The following is a 26,476-nucleotide window of genomic DNA, read 5'->3' as shown; positions in this document are numbered from 1 at the left end:
TTTTCTTTCTGGAAAATGGACATGCTAAATGTCTTTAGGTTACAGGGATTACTGGTTAAATGAGACAATGTGAAAAATAATTTAAAAGTAAGTGTAAAACAGACATTAGGCATACGTGATCATGCATAAAAATAGCTCTCTTTATAGGGGTACCTGGGTGGCTCAGTCAGTTAAGTGTCCAATTTTGGCTCAGGTCATAATCTCGCGGTTCATGGGTTCGAGCCTTGCATCGGGCTCTGTGCTGACAGCTCAGAGCCTGGAACCTGCTTCAGATTCTGTATCTCCTTCTATCTCTGCCCCTCCCCTGCTCACATACTCTCTCACTCTCAAAAATAAATAAATGTTAAAATTTTTTTAAAAATTTTTAAAAAGATAGCTCTCTTTATAATTTGATATGTCATACATTTTGATACATGCAATTTGATATGTTATAAATTCTCATGTTAGAGAATTTCATCACCTTGAATTCATCAACTTTAATCTCAAAATTCTGGACCAAAGAATAAACTTAAATAATATGAGGGTTTTATTTTATGGGAAACAATTTGGTGCTGTCCCTTTTCTCCCATCCCATGTTTGACTTACTCTCTGCCTGAAAGTTAGGTATAGCTGTACTCATGACATTGTCTACTACAGTTCAAAGAAAGATGTGCCAAAAAATGTCAAGAGAGAGCAGAGCCACACAGACCTCCCCTGGATCCACCATCTTCTCCACTCCTCTTCTGTCATTCTGAACGGTGTTATAGGACGTGTACACACGAGGCTGTTTCATATGTTCTGGCTGAGAAGAGGTCCCATGCAAAATCAACTTCCAGTTGACAATTCTTCCCTCATTTTGCATTCTTCCAGACTAATGAATAAGCATACACATAATTTTAGGCTGTGTTCTGAGAAATATCAAACTCCTTAGAAGTGTCTGTAAAATCCNTGGGCATGGAGGGGGGCACTTGTGGGGGTGAGCACTGGGTGTTATATGGAAACCAACCTGACAATAAACTATTTGTAAAAAAAAGAAAAAGAAAAAAAAAAAAAAGAAAGAAAATGTTCTAGAGACCGGATGCACAACCATGTGAATATGCAGACGGTTCCTGCTTTACAACGGTTTAACTCAGGACTTTTTGAGTCTGCCATGGTGCAAAAGCAATATGTATTCAATGTAGAAACCATACTTCATATGTTAATTTTGATCCTTTCCCAGGCTAGTGATAGGTAGTATGATCCTCTCTCCAGCTCCCAGTCAGCCATGAGATCACCAAGGTCAACAACCCATACACTCACAACCATTCTGTAGCTATACAACGATTCTGCTTTTCACCTTATGTACAGTATTCAATAAATTACATGAGCTATTCAGCACTTTTTGTTAGGTGACGTTGGCCAGCTGTAGATTCATGTAAGTGTTCGGAGCACATTTAAGGTAGGCCAGGCTAAGCTGTGATGTTCGGTAGGTTAGTTGTGTTAAATGCGTGTTCAATTATGGACAGTTTGTTTACAAAGGGTTTGTCAGGACATAACACCATCTTAAGTCGAGGAAGATCCGTACTTAGCATTACTATCCACTTGAAAATAGTTAAGATGGTGAATTTCATGTTACGTGTATACGTACTTTATCACATTTAAAAAATTCTCCTAATTAAATACTTTCATTATTTAAGCACCATACTTGCATATGGAAGATGCTTAATAAGTCTTTATTGAATGGACAGATGACAATGGAGGAATGGATGGATGGATGAACAGAATGGACAGACAGATGCGAATATGAACAGAACTGCAACCTAAACCAGTAATTACTACCCCATGTAAATACAGAGAAATGGACCCTGTGATTATGAGGAAGGGAAGATTTGTGTTATGGTTGATTTTGATATACTATTTACCATACAGAAGTACTTTGTCTTATCCACCAATGGCACAAAAAATTTTAACAGCAATTAAAAAAAAGTGTCCGTAAAATCTGTTAAAAGTTCTGTACATGCCATGTGTAGAGCACTATGTGCAAAGGAGTAAATCACTGGATTCTGTGTTATCATGAAAATGGAGTTTATAGATTTGAAGATATAAAGACTGATGATTTGCTTCATTTAATTAAAAAATCAAAAGTCTTTATATGAATGCTCTTTTCTATTCTGTGAAAGTTGACTGTACTTTCTATAAATAGAATTGTATTTAGTAATTATCAGCTTGTAGAAACATTCCAATGGGGTAAAAGCCTCTTTGGAGTATTATAAATAGCCTTCAGTTTTAATCAGCCCTTAAAAACTGTATATTTATGGGAAGAGTAATAATTTTCAGAGACTCAATAGTTATGCCTAAAATAAAGTGCTGAAATCTAAAAATGTCTAAAGAGAATATGAGAGCGTAGACTGAGATTTTACAGACTTGATTTAAATAGTCTTATCTTGGTAAACAGATTTTTCTTAGCTTTTTAAATATGAAATTAAGTTAAAGAACAGAGGGCAAGTTCAAGAATAGGACTACTTCCCAAGAACATTTTCTTGCTCTCCCTATGAGAGCAGGAATTTTTGTAGATTCTGGTTCTTTTTTTTTTAATTTTTTATTTATTTCTAGGAGAGAGAGAGAGACAGCGTGAGCAGGGGAGGGTCAGAGAGAGAGGGAGTCACAGACTCTGAAACAGGCTCCAGGCTCTGAGCCAGCAGTCAGCACAGAGCCCGACGCGGGGCCCGAACCCACAAACCGCGAGATCATGACCCAAGTGAAAGTCGGACGCTTAACCGACTAAGCCACCCAGACGCCCCTATAGATTCTGGTTCTAAATCACAATTTTGCAGTCTGTAGGAGAAAGCCATTCTCCGAGAGAAAAATGTAACAATGACTATAGAATTTGTAGTAATTTAATGGAAATCTTTAAGAATTTAAAATAATTTCTTTTAAAATAGTTATCTATTTGAAATTCGATGCTGCTGATAATAGCAGCAGACCTTGGGAGAATTCAGACCTGAAACACTGTTCATACATGTGCTTACCCCGTGGAAAATGCTGGACAAATGATGTAGAAGTAGATAATTCAGCTGTATTTAGCTTTTTGCTAATACACTCCTTACTCTATTTTTGTTACCGTGAGTTACAATTTTTGAAAAATATCAAGGAGTGTTAGTAAACAGAGTGAAAGAGAAGTGAGAAATGCTTTTCAGTTTGTTTCATAACTGAAGCAAAGCAAAACAAAAAAGTTATATTAAATAAGATTTGTTGTCTAACAAGTCAATAGCCACTGCAGTAAATAGTGGTAAGAATTTCTTCATTTGACCTGGGCAGAATGTCATAGTGAGGCTGGTCTAGCTTTTATCCTTGTGAATATATAGGTGATTCTGGTGTCTGAGTATGTCATATAGCTGGCTGCATTCTGACATTGGATCACTTGGATTTGTCACGTAGTCTGTAACATTAATATATCTTTTTTCTTTCTTATGGTATGGCTTGCTTATTTATTTGTTTGTTTGTTTTATCAGTTTATAAAGCCAAGTGGGCAGGGATTGAAACATTACACCTTTTCCTTACTTTTACTAGGGAGTGACCTCAGTGCCTTAGAACCTTGATTAATGATGATACCAGTCTTAAAAGTACCTCACAGTGTTTAAAAGTGAGTCTGTGTTTCTATATCTTTTCATTCATACTTACCATGTCTGTAATCCGCAGGGTCCAGGTGCCTATGGGATTCTCCCCCCATGTGTGAACAGACATGAAGTCCCAATTCTTAAAACCATTAGGAGATGTATCCCGCTCTCTTTCAGCCAACAGTACAGTGCTGGTGCCTGTTTTCATGGGACAAGTACAAGTTAATGAATGTTCCAAAAATACTGAGAGTAGGATACACTTTAGCAACTAATAACTGAAAATAAAAACTGGGAGAGAGTTGCCCTCCTAATTTTCCCTTTTCTGTATAAGATCAGGATAGAGACATTATAAAAAAAAAAGTTTTTATCCATTGAAATTAGCATATTGCCTGGCTTATAAAAAGTTCTCAATAAGTACGTTGGTAAGATAATAATGAATATTTTGATTAGTGTTTTGTTTTGTTTTTTTGAGGAGAGCTCATAGAGCTACATTTACAAACTATAGACTCAAAGACCTAAAATACATTTTAGTGGAACTATAATTTTGAAATTTAAGAGGAAGTCTTAAAAAATTATTTGGTGCCTAAGCCTATAATCTAGTGTAGACATAAGAAAATAAAGCTATATTAATTTAATAAAGTCCTGTCATCTGAAAACTGCTAGTAGGAGTTAACTCTAAAATTTCAAATCCAAGCTCTCTGTAGATCTAAGTGAAAGGGTCATGTGATCTCTAGTGCCATCAATGAGAAAAGATTCCACTCATACTCAGTCCAGCTCCAAGATATCTAGAAAGCATGAATCAAAAAATTATCAGAGTCTATTGTCCAAACTTCTAAGAAGTTTATATCCTGGAAAGAGATGAAAGAGGGAGCTCATCTTTCCTCATAACTCACCTATAGAAATTGAATTTAGTGTAGTGAATCCTACTAAAAGATGGAAGTATCAGGATAGCATTTCCTTGTTGGATTGTCATTGATGGCTCACAAGCTCTTCCCTATCCATGATCTCATCTAAGTTAGTACTTTCTCAGGAAAGGGCATTTGCCCATATATACTACATATAGCCTTTGCAATACCATCATGGAATATTTGTTAGTCCTCTCAGTATTCTTTCATGGATCACAATTCCTAGTTTTTTGGTTGATTCCTTAGATGTGTCTGATATATTTGTCAACCTTATGTATTATCAGGGTATGGGGCACCTGGGTGGCTCAGTCTGTTAAGCATCCAACTTCGGCTCAGGTCATGATCTCACGGTTCGTGGGTTTGAGCCCCGCGTCGGGCTCTGTGCTGACAGCCAGCTCAGAGCCTGGAGACTGCTTCAGATTCTGTGTGTCCCTGTCTCTCTGACTCTCCCCTGTTCATGCTGTCTCTCTCTCTCACAAATAAGTAAAAAACGTTTTTAAAAAATTATCAGGGTACCTTTCACTGATGTGTTGACTAAGAGAAATGAATGATAGATCATTGACCTGGGAAAATGAGCACAGTGTGAAAATGTGTAACTCCATAAAGTTTTATTAACTGGTATTATTTGAATCAACCTCCTTCTCTGTAGGAGTTGGCAAAGTTCTGATGCCAAGAAAATTGAAACATACGCGTATTTTCTTAAGTCCTGAAAACATCTTTTGGGAAACTTAGCCGGCCCCCCAAATCATTGATTTAAAATCATTCAATATACTCTTAAAAATTTAAATAAATGATTTAGAATAAATTTTTGAAGTTTTCAAAAAGCTTACCAGCAGCTGAAGTGAGCGTAACATGAAGGTCTCCTCTTCGGGAATATTCGATCGTTGCTTCAAATTGCACATGTTCCAGGGACTTGATGGCATTTTCTTGTTCTTCACAAGCTCTTGTTGGAATTTCAATGATAACTTCTCCATTACCTTTCAGGGCTCTAAATACATTTTAAACAAAATCACTGGATAAAGTACATCTCTTCTTTGCATTTTATGCAAATATATACCCATCAGTCTTGACTAGATACTCAGCTAAGCTTGTTGTCTCTCCCTGTTATGAGTAGAACCCAGTTGAGGAGTAGCTAGAAATAATGTATAGAAAATGGTAAGATTTTTACAGAAATATAAAAAAATTCTACAATGTTTATGCATCATAAAAGACCACAAATAGCTGAAGTAACCCAGAGAAAGAACAAAGCTGAAGGCATTACCCTTCCTCATTTCAAAATACATTTCAAAACTAACAGTAAACAAGATAGTATGATACTGGCATAAAGACAGACATATAGACCAGGATAACAGAATAGAGAACTTAGAAATAAACCCATGTATATGTGGTCATCTGATCTTCAACAAGGATGCCAAGAATACTCAGTAGGGAAAAGCAGTCTCTTCAGCAAAGGGTGCGGGGGAAACTGGAGATCCATATGCAAAATAATCAAATTGGGTCCATATCTAACACTATATACAAAAATAAACTCCAAATGGAGTAAACACCATAAAACATGAAATTGTAAGTCTGGAAGAAAACATAGGAAGAAGCTTCATGACATTGGTCTTGGCAGTTATGGCAAGGTTATGACACCTAAAGCACAGGCAACCAAAACAAAAATAAACAAGTGGGAATATATCAAGCTAAAAATCTTCTGCATAGCAAAGGAAATGATCAACCAAATGAAAATACAACCTACAAAATGGGACAAAATATTGCAAACCATATACCTGGTAAAAAGTGTTTATAAAATATAAAAGGAAACTCCTACAGCTCAATAGCCAAAAAAAAAAAAAAAAAATTAAAGTTAATAACCTGACTACATAATGAGCCAAGTACTTAAAAAGATATTTTTCTTAAAAAGATCTACAAATGGCCAACAGGTATATGAAAAAACTTTTCAACTTCACTAATCATTGGGAAAATGCAAATTCAAACACCAATAAAGCAAAAGACAGTGCTGGAGACGATGTGGAGAAATTTGAACCCTTGAACAATTGGTGGGAATGCAAGTGGTGCAGCCGCTATGGAAAACAGTATAAAGTTTTCTCAAAACATTAAATATAGAACTACCATATGATCCAGCAATCCAACTTCTGGATATTTAAACCAAAATAATTGAAAACAGGATCTTGAAGAGATCTCATGTTCTTTTTAGCACTACTCCCAATAGCTAAGATGTGGAAATAACCTAAGTCTTTCAACACATGGAAGGTTAAATAAAATGTGACATACACATATAATATTTAAAAAAAGATATTCTGCTATATGCAACAATATGGATGAACCTTGAAGACATGCTAAGGGAAATAAATAAGTCATAGAGAAATACTGCGTAATTCCACTTAAATTAGGTACCTAAAATAGTCAAATTCATAGATTAAAAAAGCAGAATTGTGGCTGCCTGGGGCTAGGGGAATTGGGAAATGAAGTTGCTAATCAATGGGTAAGTTAAGCAAGGTGAATAAGTTCTAGAGATCAGCTGACAATTGTACTTAGAATCAACAATAATGTATACTTAAAAGTTAAACAGGGTAGATCTCATGGTAAGTGTTCTTACTACAATAAAATAAAATAGAAAAGAAAAGGGGGAAAAAAGGGTGAGGAGCAGAGATATGGGAATACAATGTTATTTGCTCTGAAATTGAATTTAGGCAGGTTTACCTTGGATCACTCAAAAAGTGGTCCATTACTGCAATGGGCCTTCTTAAGAAATGATATTATCTCCATAATGAATGTTCCCCAAACCTCCCACTCTAAGATATTTTGTGTGAGTGGATCTTTTTTATTCTTCTGGGTTTTGAAATTTATGATTTTTTTAAAGTTTATTTACTTTTGAGAGAGAGCACAAGTGAGCGAGGGGCACAAAGAGAGAGAGAATCCCACACAGGCTGTGTGGAGCTTAAAGCAGGGCTCAAGCTCACCCAGAAGCCCGGCTAGAGCTCACCTGGCGTGGGACTGGAGCTCACAAACCATGAAATCATGATCTGGGCTCAAATTAGATGCTTAACTGACTGAGCTACCCAGGCACCCTAATGAGCGGATCTTTAATATAATCATGGTTGCCTTGAAAGAATCAACAAAACAGTTACACCAGATTCACTTATGTGGCCAGATCTGGTAGGCTGGGTGTGCTCTGTGTAAAAGCAGCATGGTAAAGGATTCTTCATGGAAGAGAAATCGTGAATCACATAGGACTGTAGCATGAAGTGAGGCTCTTCTGGAAATAGGTTTTGGATAATACTGGTTTGTAAGTACTACATATAATCAATTCTAAGATACATTTAAAAAAATACTTTAGGGGGGCCTGGGTGGCTTAGGACGCTTAACTGACTTCAGCTCAGATCATGATCTCAAAGTTCATGAATTCAAGCCCCACATCAGGCTCTGTGCTGACAAGTCAGAGCCTGGAGCCTGCTTTGGATTCTGTCTCCTTCTGTCTCTACCCCTCTCCCGCTTATGCTTTCTCTCTCTCTCTCTCTCTCAAAAATAATTAAACATTAAAAATTAAAAAAAATACTTCAACATCTTTGAATTTGGGATTAATGTTAAAGCTAATAGCTAGTGATATATTAATTGGCAGTGAGTTTTCTAAGTAATATATAAAACAATGAATATAGGTAGACTACAAAAGGAAAATGGAAATATGCTAACTTGACTTGCAGATTTCTGATCTCTCAGTGATTCCCATAGGCCCACAGGGAACTATGGCAAATATTACCTCCATCTACTTCAGAGGTGAGGAAAAAATTAGGCAGAGTGACAAACGTCATAATCAAATAGTGTCAAGGGCACACATTTGTTTAAAATTCCTGTAGATACTTACCTGGGCTCAAATTCATTGTCCTTTACAACACACTCTTTCTTCTCGGGCACACTGGTCCAGGTCCTGGGATCAGCTAAATCCACCAGAGCTTTGGCATTTAGCAACCCAAATCCAAATCGACTATTCACCATCAAGCCTGCTCCATTCTTTTTCCATCCAGGGTTATTGGCCAGTGGGTCATACTCAGAGGTCCAGACAACCAAGTGCTGCATGTCTCGCCACGTAAGATTTGGACTGGAGGGAAATGACCCAAAATACTTTTTAGGGACAAAATATGATGTTTCTTGAAAAAGTGGTAAAAACAAGTATCTTGTATTTATAGATAATGAAATCCCTTTCGCAACAATACTTATAAATTTGTTGTGTATATTTCTTTTGGTATGTCTTTTCATTTAGAATTTAAAATATAGTACTGAAAACTCCTCTCTATATCACATAAGTTAAGCTCCTACTATAAGTAAAATCTGTATTTCAAAATGGTAGAAATGTGGGATTTTGTCCGTGATTTTTACTGGAACAAAAATTTTAAATGACAAAACTTCTTTTGTGTCTTCTGTCTTCTGCTGTCTTCACAGCCTCAGCACTTTCCACATTATGCACCCACCGATGAGGCTTTGACTTCTTCTTAGGAAGAATCAGATTTTAAAGACACAGGATCTAAAATTTTTTTGCCTCTATATTATCAATATTAAGAATACACTTATCCTGATGAGCACTGAGTAATATGGGACTGTTGATTCACTATGTTTTACACCTGAAACTCATGTCACATTGTATTTCAACTACACTGGAATTCAAATTTAAAACAAATAAATTGTCAAACTCTTAGCTACTTGAGATTACTCTTGCAAGGCACTATGCTGAATACTGTGGAGATATCGAAGGAGGTGATCCTTATCTTTAAGAAGTATACAATCCAGTAAAGGAACTAAGTTTCTCTATAACTATAATGTACCTGTTGAATACTTTATTCATGGCATCATGTACTATAGAAATTTAGAGGAGGAAGTGTTCTTGGAAAGGAAATATCTAGGAAAGTTTGCCAGGAGGAAATATTTTATCTGAACTTTGAAGTTTGAGTTGAATGTCAAGAAGTGAAGAGATAGAAAAGGGATGAGGCAACGAAACAAAAAGTACAAGGGTGAAAGTATAGGATGTGATCAGAGTGCAGTGAAGAGTCTGGTTTGCCGGAGCAGGGAAGAGGTGATAGAGTTCTGAGCTGGATGGTGAGGACCTTAGATGCCAGGAAAAGGAGCTTATTCTTTATCGCTTGGGCAACGGGGAATCAAGGATTTTTGAGCAAGGAAATGGCATAATCAGAAGTCTTGATAAGATTAATGTATTAGCAATATAAAGATACATCAGAGATACGGACGTAATACTGTCTATTATAATGAATATGTAGCCTTCCCAGATCATCCTATTTAAAATTTCAATTCTTCTCACATGTTCCTGAGCTCCCTTATCCTGTTGTTTTTCCTTTTATAGTACTTATCACCTTATAACACACTGTGCAACTCATTTGTTTTGTATGTTATTAATGTCTGTCTCCCTTGCTAGAATTAGCTGTAGGAAGGGCTGAGATTTTTATCTATCTAGTTCCCTGATGTGTACCATTCAGAAGAATACCAGGCATAGGCTATATGCTGAGTTACATATTTGTTGGTTGGATGACTGAATGTTCCTAAGTGTTAAGTAGCCCTAATGATTTTTAAACTGATTGCTTTTATTTGTTAGATTCTTTTAATATCTCAAGCTTTTCCTTAGCTTTGAGACCTGCATTGTTTCTATCAAGCCAGTCAAGCATTATTTGATAAGTAAATACCCAAGTGTTTAGTCCTCAAGTTTTACATCTTAGCACTAGGTTGTGAAATAACCATCAGGGGAATCTGGCTTAATTTGCTATCTTTTCCTCAGAGCCCAGACCGTACTGGTTAAACAGTCCCCTGGTGACAAGAAAAAGGCAACACACCCTCTTAAACATTAAAGAGTCTGGTTCTTGGTTAAAATCCACATGTGATTTTCAGGTTTCATTAGAGGCATGACAAAGCCTCTAGCTGGCAGGCTTTGCCGAGAAACTGCCCTCCCCACACCAGCCTCGGTGTGGTCCCTAAAAGGAGTTCCTTTCAAGGAGTCAGGTCCCCACCCTGGTTAAACTCTTCTCATATTTACTTTTCTACCGCTTTTGCCTTCATCCCTAGGTCTCCTTATCCGAGGCTGAGGGCAGAGGTCTCCTTTACACCTTTGGACTCTGCTCAGGGCCTCCTTATGAGGGGAAAAGGAGGACACCCTGAGAAACTTCTGCCCATTCTGACTCAGTACCCAGTACCTTACTCTCAGCCTTCATTCCTGCCCCACCTCCACCCCAGAGTCAAGAAAACTAGCAGATTGTTATGTTGGGGCTTCCTCAACAGTGACATGACCCCCCATCTCTGTGCTACTCTACCTGCCTCTCAGCTGGAGCAACAAGGCACACTCTTCCATGGAGGAAAATGGACCAGGAGGAGTTAGCATTTTCTCCGATTTTAGACTCTTGTTTAAAACCTTGTAGTAAGCAGTGGGGGCTTAACGCTTTCGTTTTTGAGTTTTTACTTTAATCTGCTATGCTAACACCTGGCAGCTTAGTTCTCTCTCTCATCTCAGCTCCTGACAAATATAACACTCCAGTGAGTGACTGATGGAGTCCTTGGAAAGACCCCAGTTCAGTGATTCTTATGGGCTCGAGACTGCTTGCATCATAATTACCTTGTAAATAGTGAAAATTCCTGAATTTCACCAAAACCTATTGAATCAAAATATCTGAGCATAGGGCATGATGTTTATATTTATATTTCAAAAAACTGCTTAGTCAATTCCATGTCATAGCTAAAATAACAGGAACTGAAAGAAAGGATACAAACATATAATCAATGAAGACAATTGGAAAACATTTCAAATCATGGGGTCAGAATAGAGAGTAATAGAAAGCACATCAAACCACATTTTACTGTCAAAAGACCTGTGTTATCTTAAGCAGGTCACCTCATTTCCCTGAGCCTGAGGTGCCACATCTGTCAGATGAGAGGGTTGAGTATGATAATCTCCAGAATTCTTTCCTATTCACACCTCCTATCTGCACAGGATCATAAATACCTTATTTAGGTTGTGCTTCCATGTTGGCCAACCCAATCGGGAATTATTAAGGAATAATTAACTAGCTTAGCAGAAATGGCTATTTGATCAATATAGAAACCAATTCTGTTCTATAAAGGATTTTGTTGAAATTTTTGCTTCCTTCCAGTTTTTTTTTTTAATTTATTTATTTATTTTGAGAGAGAGAGACAGAGACCAGAGGAGGGGCGGAGAGAGAGAGGGAAAGAGAGACTCCCAAGCAGGCTCTGTATTGTCAGAGCAGAGCCAGATGCAGGGCTTGATTTCACAAACCATGAGATCATGACCTGAGCTGAAATCAAGAGTTGGATACCCAACCGACTGAGCCATCCAGGCACCCTCCTTCCAGCTTCTGAAAGGAAGTTTTAGGTAAAACTTCTTATCAACGTGGTCAACGGGAAACACATCAATTTCTCATTTGGGCCATCAGTGTAAGCAGGTGTATATATGGAGGTTGGGATGAGGAAGTGTACTGAGGAACTATAAGGCAGGGTTATGATAATCAAACACAAAGCTTAGACCCTATAGCAGAGAATTTATTTTATATTTAGGTGCAGGCTTTATTTTTAAATATTTTTAACCTAATCTTTGCAAAATATCCAAGGGAACTTCACTCGCAAGTACTTAGGAAGATTAAGCTTGTTTTCCTAACAGAATTATTCTCCATTTATGTGATTGCATTTCATAAATGGAAAGAAGCTGCTAACAATAGTGCATCTCATTCCTGACAACCTTCCTTTGTTAATTAGTGCTCAACAGCATCCACAATAATTAAATTTTTAAAAACTGCATTAGGTTGCTAATCAAGGATATGTTTATAGAAAATAAGGGGTATGGAATTAAACATTGAAATTAAGCATTGCTTCTAATTAGCGTAGGTAAAGTTATCTATAGAGACAAAATTCTAAAGTGAAAAATCATACAGACTACCTTGTTCAGCCTCTAATCACATGTCAATAAGGCTAGATATTATGGATTATCTAACCTGGACACTTTCCAACATTTCACAACCCACTGAGTCAAAGATTTCTTTGATGTGCTTTATTCAAAGGTTCCATTACAGCATCGAAATCCTATTTCCCTTTCTCCAGCCTTTAATGAAAACAGAAGATTAGTTCATCTGAATGTTTAATATCTCCAGAGGTGTAAAGGGAGTCAGAATTTTTGCTCTTTATTAAAAAATTATTCTGATTCCTCTGCTCTCTCCTCAGAAGACTGAGGTTATTACTTGCTGTCTTTTGTTAGTATACTTGCTGCATAACAATAATAGTACCAGAGGCATTTGTATATATATATATATATACACAAATATATATTTCCAGGATATGCCAATTAAGTACCCTACTGAGCATCTTTACAACCACACCTAGATGAGACTGTAGGAAAATGCAACTGTAAGGTAACTCTTTACAGCAATTGTTTCTTGAAATTTAGATAAGGTACTACCAGCACTAAAAGTGGCTGGGATCCTTGTTAAAACTGGGGATTCCCAAGCCAAATACCAGACATTTATGAATCTGAGCACTGACATTAGGACTTGGGAATCTGCTTACTAAATAAATCCCAAAGGTGATTATGCTGCTGTTCAAGAAACACTCTCATAGGAAAGAAAATATTTCTCTACAAATACTTGAGCCAACAGCTATTCTTTCTCCCTTGTTCTTCTCTTCTCACTCCCTGGCATTCCAGCGATGTCTGTTTAATGTAGCATAATAGGTAATCCACCTGTGACAAGGAGCCTTTTATGAGACACTCACAAGCATGTGAGTTATGACAGTCCTTTATCAGCATCAGTCTTCTTAACACCTCTTCCTGAGGTAGCAGATAGCACAGGCTTTGTGGTCAGACAGACCAGAATTTGAATCTCCTTGTGGGATCTTGGTTACATTTCTCAGCCTCTCTAAGCCTCAAGCTCTTTTATAAAATGCAAGTAATAATTTCTTTTTCACAGGCTGTTGTAAGAGCTAGAATTAGTATTGTATACAAAGAGGTTAGCACAGTGTCCAGTCCATAGTAAGAACCTGAGAAATACGGAATGTTATTATTCTTCATAAGTTTAGCCCACAGTTGTTCTTCAGTCTCCATAGTTGTTCCTTGAGGAGTGACCCTTGGTTAAATTAGTTCTCCCAATCTTGATTGTCTAGGGGTGCTTTTAGAAATTCTGCCATTCAGAATTTCTGAAATAATCATCTTGGTGTAGACAATTGAATAGAGTTCAGAAACCTGTCTATTTGAGAACAGATGTCTCATTAATTTCCATGTACTCTGGCAGGAAGTATATAAAATGTAAGCTAGGTAATGTGTATCTTATTGATGATTGACTCAAAATGAAAGGAATTAAATTCTTATTATATGCACCAGGGAGATCATAGATTCCTAGTATCTCTTAAATCATGAATGGTGTGAGAACCTCATGGAAACTACAAACCATTCCTTCAGAAAAGTGTCATACATAAACTTACAAGCAATTCTGCATCTAGTTTCAAAGAAGTTCATGAACTGCTGGAGACTCATGTATGTTATTTCATAGCAATCCATGAAGCTCCTGCTTTAAAAATATTCTATTAAAAAATGACTGAAGTTAACGAGGCTAGATCATTTTCTTCTTGCACAGAAAAAGAGTTTGAAATTTTAGAAATCAGAAGTTACAACTTTAATTTTCAGTTCTTACATGAAATTAATATTACATCTGCTCAGTGAGATAGGTGTTTCTACTATACTGGTCACTAGACAAGGATGGGTTACACCTGGATACTTCTGTTGACATGCATCTGATAGGTGCTGGGTAGAGAAGACTTAAAATTTTAAGGATTTTTACAAGAGTTTCCTGCAGCTAACAGCTTATATCCTCAAATCATAACTCTCATAAGCCTATTTCACCACCTGTGTGAAACTGCTTGATTTCATTTGACCTTATTTTCTTCTACTCTGGATGTTCCACCATCACCCTCAAGAATTCATGTTTATGACCTTTATTTGCTGATACCTTCCATTTAAAATCAGAGAATCTTATAAAAGGAAGAGGTTTTAAAAAATGGTCTGATCTAACCCTTTAATTTTATAGATGGTACACTGAGCCCTCAGCTGGAGATTAACTTGCCTAAGGTCAGATAGGTAAGGTTATGCCTGCAACTTGAAGCCATGTGTTCCTTGAATTATTGAGTGCTTAGATTATTTTTCCTTGAATTTGGGTTGAATCTGCTGATGCCAGTCTTACCTTTTGTTCATAGACTCTGTCCTCTGTCCATTCCCCTCCTGATACAAGTGAACTCAGATTCTAAACACAGCTCTTCTGCTGGGCCCCAGAGCTTCAGGTTTCCCTGTTTCTGACTGAGCCCCTGGATTTGCTCTTCCCTTACCAGACATCTTCCTAGTCCCTCCTAGGGACCTAGGCCCGTCTTGCTTATCCACCGTGGTCATCTCATTGCTGAGATACCGTGACTAAGCCAGAACTTCACAGGTGGCCCCTGGATCTACATTGGACTTTCCAGAACAAATACTTAACAACTTAAGAGTTTTTCCACCCATGGCACAGGCCAAGGTGTTCTACTTTTCTGCTATCATGAACCTCGTCTACTGGATATGAAGTGAGGGAAATGCTTTGCTCTTTCTTTAGAGAATACAGATGTTCTAGGATAACCTTCTTATTAGGAAGGATAACAGTAACTTTCAAATTTAACCATGTCCTCTATCAAGCAACCAGAGCACCTGACTTGATATTGAAAGTTTTCTCAACACCCGAAAGCACAAATAAGGACAGATAAGCTGTAGATACACAGTGTGCAACAGTTAGATTTTTTTCCTCCGTATCAAGAGTTGGACTAATGGGTAACCAATATGAGAGAAAAAAAGAACTTCAAATCCTTTTTTAACATCATACATTAAAATTCTAGGGGAATTTTGACTTATATGTGGCAAAGGAACCATAATAAAGGACATATAAATAAATGGTTACCTAATTTGAGGTCATAGATCTTTTTCTGAGCATGATGGCAAAAGGAAAAAAGCCTTTAAAGAAAGATACTGACAAATATAACTATATATATATATACATATATATATATATACTCATTTCATTACAATAAAAATTACACATAAGTAAAATTAAAAAGTAAATGTCAAACTAACCACGCATTACTCGCTTTTCTACACTAAATCTATAAAACAAAATCAAGGTCATAAACAAGCAATCACAGGTGATAAACGGCCAAAGAATATAAGATATTGAGCTTCATCACTAGTGAAATAAAAGCATATAAAGTTGAGATACCATTTTCCCCTATTAAAATAGCAAATATTTTAAAAGATAATAAAAGTCACTCTGGTAAGGAAACTAGCACTTTGACACATGCAGTGTTGACAGGAGTGGAAAGTGATAAGGTCTTTCTAGACAGTAACTTGTCAGTATGTAGCAGAATCATTAAAACATGCATGCCCTTTGGCCCAGAAATTCTAATCAGTGGTGTTTATCCTGAGGAAATTATCAGAAATAACCAATATCTATGGACAAGAATACATATCAAACATGATTAGATGACTTTAATATAATTTGCATTTATATAATGGGATACTACAAACAGATAAAAATTCTGTTTTTAATTCTCATGTCTCCTGATATATTAGATCAGCTCTAGGATTGGGTTTATATAATCTGAGAAAAGAGGAATGTTTTTTAAGCTTGTTGTTCTTAATACTGCCCATAGGAAATTATCTGGACAAAGTCTTTCCTGGTGGGAACAAACAGAAGTGAGAAGGCCTTGCAGCTGAGTGGGAGAAAAATTGGGAGGAAAACGTGGATTCTTAAAGATCAAGGAATATTGATTTAGCCATGAGAAAGTGCTCTTAATATATTATAGGGTAGATTTAAAAAATTACAAAATAATGTGTATACTAAGTTCCCAATTTTGTAACATAAGTGTGTGTTAAATATACATGGAGATGTTTATAGGAAGAGAGCTTATCTTTTAATAGTTTTCTAAAGGGGCACCTGGGTGGCCCAGTCGGTTAAGCGTCTGACTTTGGCTCAGGTCACGATCTCACGGTTGGTGGGTTCCAGCCCTGCGTTGTGCTCTGTGCTCACCACTAGCTTAGAGCCTGGAGCCTGCTTCAGATTCTGTGTCTCCTCTCTCTCCAACCCTCACCTGCTCACGCTGTCTCTCTCTCTCTCTTTTTATTTCTTTCTCAGAAACAAACAAACAAAAAACATTAAAAAGTAAAATTTAAAAAAGTAATAGTTTTCTAAGTTTTCTATCGTAAGCATAATTGGGAATGCAATGTATGTTATTAAAAAGAAGAAGGAGAGGCAGTAAAGGTGATTAGAAGTTTTCTGGGCCTTACTTGGCTTCCAGCGCCAGAGCGAAGATGCCAGCGGCTAGGGGTGCTGAGGCGGAGGTGCCCGTGTGGGTCTCTGTGCAGTCATTGTGCAGGTCGGCACTGGTCTGGGTGGCATCCGGAAGGGAAGAAATGCAGAACATGTGAGGAGTGTGCCCCGTCCCGGGGGGTTAACCATACCTAAGGCTGCATCTGCTATGATCAGGAAACTCAGCTGATTCGATTCCCTACTTCCTCTTCTAAACCACAGGCGGATGTTTGCCATCTGCTGATATTTTAGTTCACTCTCCTCTATATACAACTTGTCTATAATTCTGGCATCAAGATGCCTTTTCTGGGGATGAAGTACTCCCACTATGAATATTTTCTCTTCTGAGATTCCCAAACGAAATGCTGTCTGTAAAGAAGGGACAGTTTCAAAATCACTGTGAATCATGCTGGCCCATTAATCATCAGGTCCATTATGTTTAGTCTGGCATATTTAGAAATTCTGCTTCATGCAAAATTCCCTTTTGCCTTCAGATTGACATCTGACTGTCTCTTCAGCACGCGGATGTAGAGTCATTTTGATTTTGGCCACTTGAACTACTTGCACAAAATTTGCTTAGTATGTAGTTTGCACTCACTGTTGACGTAATTTGATGGCTGTGATTTAGTGTCCATATTTGCACTATGATGAAAATGGTGTTTCTCAGATCAAAGGTGTGCTGGCCTCTGATCTGCTTTCAAATTGTAAAACTGCTGCTCAGTAGATGTGTCCCATGGGTACATCACTTTGTTTCCCCATTGTAGAATGAGGTTGACATTTCCTGACAAATATTCTGAGACTGAAATGAGATCCTGTCTGTGAAAGCATTCTTACACAATATTATTGCACATAAGGAATTACTCAGGATAATTTTATCTTAATGAAGAGGTTGCCAAGACTGAAGAGAAGAAACCAAAAAAGACTTCCAATCAGTCTGCCTTAAGGACCACAGCATTGCTGGCTGAGCAAGTAGTTAGGCCAAAGGATTACTAACAAGACACCCAGTCAGGCTCCCGCACTATCATTTCTAGCTAGAGACTTCAGTGTGTGGGAGGGAGGTGTAAAAAAATAATTTATTCTATTATCACCTCCTTTGGCTTCCCACTTGGAGTCGCTGAATTTCTCAGGTTATGGTGGCTCTGCTCCTTAGAGGGCTGCGGAAGCAAGGTTGCCCTTTTTCCCTATTGACGCAAGTAAGCCCCCAGAGATGACTGTGCTGAGGAAGAGGTTTGCGTAAGACAAAGGCAATGTTATTGCAACTGTCTCAAATAGAATCCACCAGCTGTCTCTCCTATGGCTGATTTACCCAAGGAGAGAGCTTTACAAAGATGGAAACTCTTCCTCCTACTTCACAGCACAATAGCTCAGATGAGGGACAGTCTATGAAATGGCGACTGAAATGTTTAACAGGCCACTCTCTGAAAAGCAACTCTAGATACCTCTAGGGACGACAGTAGCCAGGGACGCTGAAACACAAGTGGGATGCATGTCTGATATGCCTCTTTCAAAGGCTGTAAGATATACCTGTCAAAGATTTTTTGGGTAGAATATCACCATCTATTATTTGCGTAATTAAAGATAAGGACATGAGAGGGAACCCAGTGCTTTTAAGTTGAGGCTAGAGGTTTACTGTCTAAAATAAAGTTGCAGTACAGGCAGGGTTCCAGAATAGTGGTCTTGTATGGAAAAGAGAACCGGCAGGTTTTTTTTGAGATGCCATTAATATGAATCTTACACACATTCCAGTATCTAACTATTATGGGGTTCACCTACAATCTAATTGAGTCACGACCTATTATTTCATAGAGATTAGAATCTAGATACTTTAGCCAGTGGGTTCTTTCTGTATCAGGAGTTAAATTTGGAGCCATACAGTTTAGAATTAAAAGTACTTCTCTCTGTTCTCAAAGCCCCTGAATGGCCCTTCATCACTGTGCCCTTGAAGGGAAATCCAATAATTGTCCTTGGCAGTCTGACTCATGGAAGTGAAGGCACAGCCAAGTGTGGGCTGGAGATGCTCTCTGAGCATATAACCTTCCTGAGCTGTTTATTCAGATGCTGAGAAGTTCATCTTGGGGGAAATCTAGACTGTTATTTTCCTGCAGGTCATCCATTCATAGGAATCATAGCAAGTGTATGCTCTGTACTTTTATCATCTGCTAAAGGGCAAGTTAGACCATATCCATGCTATTAAAGGATCAGTAAGTACAAGGGTGGTAAAGCCCCTACAACCCTGAAATCTCCTTTAAGGCTGTTCTCAGGGCGGCATCACTCAAGCAGAATAGACATTTGGAATCTTGGCTGTATGTAATGACAACTTAGTGGCTTCCCAGGGCTGGGTTTAAAAATGACAGAGAGGCAACATCATCTTGGCAGAGACATCATTACCCTTGAGAGAGAAAACTTCCCAATAGATGCCGGTCTTTCAGGGGAGCAAAATGTGAATTGCCTCAACAGAGACATCAAGCTGAAGCAAACCACTTTACCAAAGGTACCGACCGAAGGATCTTTCTGAAGGCAAACCCTGCTCTCCTACCTAAGCAGAGGAGTTGGACAAAAGCAACATACGATTCGCTGGTCGGTGTAATCCCCACTGCTGTACGAGGTGGCCAGGGTGGAGGAGCACTTCTCAGCGTACCAGGGGGACAGGCCTTGCTGGGAGGCACTGCTGATGGAGATGGTGTAGATGCTGTCCGTGTAGCCATCACAATCACAGTTATCTCCCTGACGCCCCCCGTTCCCAGAAGCCCAGACGAAGATGGAGCCCTTTCCTTGTCTCCCCTAAAGGAAAAGCCAGACTATATCACATCAATCATCTTTTGGGATCACTGTCACATCCCCTAAAATCCCCAACAAATACATGTATGAAGTTGTCAGAAACATTTATTGGAGTCTATTTCAACGCCAGACCCTCCAGCATCCACACAGGAAATCTCACAAGACTGCATATCACAAGCCACTGGGCTATGACTCTGCCAGTGAGGGCCCAGATGAAGGAGGACTGGCTGAGTGAGTGCTTTCCTTCCTTTCCTTCCTTTCCTTCCTTTCCTTCCTTTCCTTCCTTCCCTTCCTTCCCTTATTGTAAGGACTCATAATCTGGCCTTTAACACTCACTCATATTCTTTCACTCTTCCCTTGGCTTATGTCACTGTGTTTGAATCTTTGAACTTCTTCTCTTTCTGCTCAAATCTTCTGGCTGACTGATAGCATTATTCAGATCTGTTTTGCAGCTGCATTACAAGGGACTCTTCAATGGAATGAAACTCGTCAAGGCTACTCTTTCTATGACTTCTCAGTTTGTGCTCTCCAAAGTTTCTACTTTTGTTTTCTCCTGTGCAATCAAGGCCTCAGAATCCTGGTAAGAATGCAGTAAATGGAGCAACATGATTAAGGCACAAGTATGTACCAGGCACATACACAGGAGGAAGTAGCGTGTAGCGGTTATTCAAGGATGTGTCTAGAGATTTGAAAGAAGTCTGGGTAGTAGTTTACATAGTGTAACAATCTAAAAGCTGCAGGAAAATGAGAAAGGACATATCCATAGTATTTTTAAGGTAAATATTCTAAGAGTAATGAATCTCTTTTGAATGTCAGACCCAATTAGGGAAAACTCCCTTAACCCTTAACTTCCATCCATCTGAAGAATGATTTGGCTCTCTAAATGTATTTCAAATTGTAGGCAAAAACAAGAAATTCAAAGCCATTTCTTTTGATATAAGCTAAGTGTTCTTCCCTTCCTTCATATCCAAAAGGTCGGGTTTCATTTCAGGTAGATCTACGTTAAGCATCTCACCTGCTTAACACCATATTCAAAAGCCTTCTGGGCTAGTCGGCCAGGGCCTTCCACAGTTTTCCCATCATCATTAGGGCCCCAGCTGGCACTGTAAATATCTACATGTCCAGGATTGAATCCAATTGAACTTGCTTCAATAGCGTCAGTCACAATGCCATCCAGCATTCTTATGCCTAAACAGAAAGTCAAATAAAAAACACCTAAGTTGATGTCAGCATGAACACGTAGAATGGCATAATGCTCTTAATATTCATTTTACAAAAGACTCTCAAAAGAGTTAAAAAGAAGGTAACCACTCCATGTCTCAAGTGACTGTGACCAGGCTGCTGTGAGCACAGAAGGAAGATAAGTCACAGCCTCCATAAACTTTGTTATTTGCCCTTTAGAGATGACTATATGCACTGAGCAGGGGCCGTGATTGTTACTGATTACAAAATGTCTCCCCTCCCTTCACTACCTCAGTAACCTGAAAATGACAGGATCACTTTCGGAAGGAGGCAACAAAGAGCCCTACCTTGACACATCTGTTCATGACTATACCACAAATGACTGTTGCCCAACCTGTGCTGTACGAAGGACTCTGTATGGAACATTGTGCAGCTTAAAAAGATCTACCCACAATAGGAAACTAACAAATAGGGAAAGAACTCTTGTTTCTAAGCACTGATTAAAAATAACCCAGAGGCCATTCATTTATATGTTTGCTAAGAAATATTTTCAAGGAACATGCTTCCCTTTCTTCTAAATAATCTTAAGGATGAAATCATTGCCATGGATTTTGCTCCTGAGGGGGAATCATTTTTCATCAGGAGAAGGCAGACATGGTAGCTCCTTGTGCTTTCTAACAGGCTGTCACCAATCATCAGATTCATATATTCAAGAGCCAGAGAGGCAAAAGCAATTGAGACAAATACAAGCAGCTACCTGGTTATTCCTGGCTTCAGGATGATAATGTAGTCAACTGCACAGCCTTAGATTTGCACACTATTATTTACTATGGAGCATAGGTAAAAGAATATGTAATTAACATAATTAGCTAAAGTCACATTGATTAAAACAAAATTACTTGAAAATTTATTTTGGAAAAAGAAAAATCACAGCTGTACTTACTAGCTGTGTGATCTTGTGCAAGCCACTCAACCTCTTGTGCCTCAGGTTTTTGTTTTTTTTTTTCCAGCTGTAAAATGGGGATGATAGTAGCCAGCAACTTTCATGCATTGAAGATATACTGCATGAAGCTACCATTGTACAGGCCTTAAACATATGGACTCTCTTCTATCTTTATGACAACCATTTAAGGGAGATGCTGTAATTTTCCCCATTTTACAGGTGGACTGTAAGAGAGGGATAGTGACCCGCTCAGGACTATACAACTTGATATTGGAGAGCTGGGACTTGAATCCCAGAAATTTAGTGCCTAAATCCAGCCTGTTAACGAAGAGAATACACTACCTACAATGTATTACAGGATCAGTGATGGACATACGGGAGGTCTCTAATAGATGAAAAGTATTATTTAAAAAATGCATTTGGGACTAGACCATCAAAGGGTGGAATAATGAAGAAAATCTCAGTAGACTTAGAATCAGAAGTCTTATGTTTTAGTTCTACACTGCCACAAAGAGCTGGTACCTTGAGAATCTTGTTTCTGATTACTCCTCAATAAAACGAAGGGGTTAGAAGATTCTCTCACAAACTATAGCTAGATAGTATATCATGGCTTAAAAAGTGAATTCTTTCTCTAAGTGATTACCTAATTTGTGCTTCCATCTTCATTTTCTTTAGATTAACACATCACTTAAAAATAAAAAGGAAAAAAAAAAATCCCAAAGCATTTTGACAATGCTAGTATCAAAGGAATCGGGAATGACACAAAGTTTAATAGTATGCTGGATTAGTGATTCATTATACAGGCCAGGATCTGTATTTATTTGATTTCTTAAAAAGAAGTCATAATCAAATTCAATCCATCCTTAGGTAGAGTTTAAAGGAGTTTCACTACCATTGGCATGTTCTACAGTTGATTTTTTTTTTATCGTAATTTTAGGCAACAAAATAAACTCAAAGTTTATAGCCTAACTGTGAAAGCCCAAGGTAACCATAGTGAAAAGGAGAGAGACAATGATCATATTCTCTGGGAGCCCTGCAAGTCCACCGTCCATCATGCTTCCCAGGGATACGAACCACATCAATGAGTTCTCTTGCCTTCTCACTGGGTTCAGCCAACAGGCAGGAGGATGGGGCATAGGAGGAGAAGGAACGACTCATTCCCTGCGAAGCTCCTTGCCTAGAAAAAGCTCTCTTGTTGTAACTCAGGGCCAAAGTTCCTGTACACTGGTTCTTTCCTAGGGCCACAGCTTTCTCTCTCCAGTTGCCACTGACCTCTTCTTTCTCTTGCTCCTTTAGGCCCAAAGGTCGTCATATCTGCTTTCATTTGTTAGTCCTTGTGGTTTCCCTTAACTCTTTTTGTTCAAGTTTTTATTTTGATTCCAGTTAGTAACATACAGTGTTATTTTAGTTTCAAGTGTACAATATAATGATGGCTTCCTTTAAATCTTGCAAATAGTTCCTTTAGTAAACTGCCCGGATGGAACTTACCATATGTTTCCCCATAAAGGCACTGACTGAAACAACTAGGAACTCTAAATCTGTGCTGTCACGGATAACCTTTGGTGTCTTCATATAATAAGCATGTATTCTTTTAGTTTTTAAGACCATGATTTGTTATGAAATGAAGAACTACAGAATTGAGAGGCAGGGAAAGTCTTTTCCTAAATTTACCTCCTCCTTCTGTTCCCTTAGCAGGCATTCAATAACAAACCCTTGTAAATTAGCACGCAGAGAAAATTAGATTTGGTTCAAAAGCTTTCAACATTTCTATTTTTCTCCCCACAAAGATGTGCAGGCTATATTCAGCTATCATTTTTTAGGAATCCAGGTCCATCGATTTGTTTGCAAATCACACTTCAATCCTGCAGCACATTCTACATGGAATTCATTTCTTCTTCTGAAAGCCCCCTATCCCACCTCATTTAAACCGAAGTGCAGAACAAGCAACCCTCTGCTTTACCTCCGACTTTGGAATTGTATGCAACTCCAACACCACACTTGTGATTATTTGCTTGCATGGCAATTTCTCCTGCACATCTGGTCCCATGTCTGGAGATTAAAAAATAGGAATTATAAAACACAAATGAGGGCACACTGTTGCTTGCAAATGAATCCATGGTACATGGCCATATTGACTTTTTTGTCAACCTCATTGCTGGTTTCCTTCCCATCAAGATGAAGGGGCCAGGTACTAGAGTTGAAGTATGCGATTCAAATTCCAACTCCTGCCATTGAGCTTAGGTAAGTCATTTGTCCCCAAGAGTTTTGTCGTAAACATATGAGATATTGCACGTAGAGCACTTGGAAAAGTGGCTGGTATAATGGAAGAATTCAGGAAGTGTTAGCTATGGATACTTTCATGAGCAATTCTGACACTTTCAGAAACCATGGTTTCTATCCTATACATTTTGGGGAAGTAGCTCCTCACTCCCCCTGTAGTGATTTCCTTGCATTGGGTTACTTGGACCAGTCCTAGAAGGATAAGTAGAACAGAATTCTCCTCTTAAGCCCTCTTGCCTTCCTCTAACCGTACACCACCAAACTAAAGCAACTGATGGTTTTCTGCTACCAAAAGGAGTTTAAGATTTTAATAAGACACTCCAGACTATTTGGGAAAACTGGGTTCTCCTACAACTCTGATTGGGGCTGGAACCCCGAACAAAACTGGTTTTGTAATCAGGCAAAAAGGGTAATTTATGATTTCAGACTACCTGGAGGGGAAAGTCGGTCTCTAAAACAGAGCAGAGTCTACCATTAAAACAACAGTCCTGAAAATCTGGGGATAATAATCATCCTTTCCCACCATGACCCTGACCTCCGAGGGTCAGTAAGTCAAGAGAACTTTAATGTGAATTTATTTCACCACGATACTGCATTGTGGAAGCACCTGGGAGTGGTGTAAAGGCTGTTGGTGCTTTGGAGGAGCTGACATAGAAGAGAGGGGAAGAGTTAGCTCCCAGCAACTCTGTCAACCAACTATTTTTAGACACTATTATACTAGACATCTATTAATTTAGCTCAGCATGGAATATAAAAATTTGAAACTGACTATCCAAAGTAATTCTGTTTCACATATCTTTTATTTTAAAGCACCAAAGATCCTTTCTTGGTCTCCTTTTACTAAATGATGTTTCTGCTTCTTCATGTTAATACTGGATAGGAATCCTAAGTCAGAACAATACAATTATCTTTTATTTTTAACTTTTATTTATTTTTGAGACAGAGACAGAACATGAGCTGGGAAAGCACAGAGTGGGAAGGAGACACAGAGTGTGAAGCAGGCTCTAGGCTCTGAACTGTCAGCACAGAGCCCAATGTGGGGCTTGAATTCATGAACTGTGAGATCATGACCTGAGCTGAAGTTGAACATTTAACTGACTGAGCCACCCAGGCGCCCCTATAATTATCTTTAATTCAAAGTCTTTCTTAATGTAGCAGACATCTGCCACTTTCTGCCCCCCTAGCATTTTGTCCTTTGGGGAAGTAGCTTCTCCTTCACTCCTTTTGATTCTGTCATGAGGCTCCTCTTCCCAGACAGCTTCAAGGATTCTTACACATTCTGGGAAAGAGAATTTTAGTCTTTCTGTAAAATATTCAGTTTTAAGCTTCATGTGAGCCACGTGGATCTTGCTGCCAGGCAAGATTTCTTTTTCTTTTTGAGAATGAAGCTAATTGTAGGCAAGAGGCTAAGAGATGGTGATCGTGATTGGAGTCCTAAGAGCATATTATTTGAGCTCCTGGATTTGGAATGCCTGAAGCTAGACCATACCTTTGGGTAATTTTTTTAATGCCCATTTTACTTAATCTTTCAGTTAAGATTCTCTCACTTGCAACTGAAACTGTCCTGACCAACATACCCATTCTTTGAGAAATGTGTGCACACTGAACACATAAAAAGGAAGCTTATGCTTCTTTGATGGATTAACCCTCTTTCCTTTTGTAGAAGGAGAAACTGAGTTGTTACCTTTTGGGAAGTGTGTTCCTAGAAGTCACCACCACCTGTGTTTCCATTTACATAGCATGGGAACTAAGACCAGGATAGCAAAATCTGTAGCCTGAGCCAATAGAATCAAACTGTTGGCAAACATCCCCATCATAGGACCTCTGTCCTAAAAACAATACAATGTGACACCACCTATTATTTCTCTCTCCTTATGCACTGAAAATTATTTTCTTGAAAGGTGCAGTAGGATCATGGTACAAAAAAGGGTTGATGTTTTTCCCTCCTCTTACCCTCACTTCCCACCTCCACACTTTTAGAAAAAGGGAAGGCTTTATCAAAGTGGTACTATGTCATTCTTTGTAGACCTGCAGCTTTTTTTCTTTCCTTAAATTAGGTGCTGAGATAAAAGGACCCTTTATTATCTTAGAACAATGGTAGTAACTGGCGTTTAAACAAATTGATTTTTAAAAAATTATTCCACAAGATAGTTTAAAGACTACTGTTATACTGGTTAAAACATTCTTGTCACACATGTTATTTAACTAGAAAAATAATCTGTAATTGGTATTGAAATTCTGAATATAGATTCATGGCAGCTCAATAATAAGAGTTACCTGCACTTTTGGGATTTTATTATTTAGTGATTCCTCTTTTGATTTGCAGAGGAGAATTCAAATACAGCTTCTATTAATCTCATTTACATAGTAGTAAAGAAAAGCAGCAACACAGATAGTTTAGAGAGATAATACCCTGGGAATTGGGAGATAATAGGC

General features: G+C 38.3%; 1 protein-coding gene across 2 annotated transcripts in view; it reads right to left on the bottom strand.

Moving 5' to 3' along the window:
• PCSK1 (proprotein convertase subtilisin/kexin type 1) overlaps positions 1-26,476 on the bottom strand; it is a 44,328-nt gene that overhangs the window by 4,601 nt on the left and 13,251 nt on the right. For both annotated transcript variants that reach the window (XM_077765220.1, XM_077765221.1), the window contains 8 exons: positions 23,721-23,809; positions 20,651-20,823; positions 19,426-19,638; positions 16,836-16,936; positions 8,349-8,582; positions 5,311-5,468; positions 3,640-3,773; positions 689-850 (listed from right to left, as the gene is read on the bottom strand). In XM_077765220.1, coding sequence (XP_077621346.1) covers positions 689-850; positions 3,640-3,773; positions 5,311-5,468; positions 8,349-8,582; positions 16,836-16,936; positions 19,426-19,638; positions 20,651-20,823; positions 23,721-23,809 — 1,264 coding nt within the window. The remainder of the gene's footprint in view (positions 1-688; positions 851-3,639; positions 3,774-5,310; positions 5,469-8,348; positions 8,583-16,835; positions 16,937-19,425; positions 19,639-20,650; positions 20,824-23,720; positions 23,810-26,476) is intronic.

Source organism: Crocuta crocuta, unplaced genomic scaffold (assembly GCF_008692635.1).
Source record: "Crocuta crocuta isolate KB4526 unplaced genomic scaffold, BGI_CrCroc_1.0 scaffold645, whole genome shotgun sequence".
Taxonomy (NCBI): Eukaryota; Metazoa; Chordata; class Mammalia; order Carnivora; family Hyaenidae; genus Crocuta; species Crocuta crocuta.
Note: the sequence above shows the minus strand (reverse complement) of the source record. Positions and strands in the feature narration are given on the sequence as shown.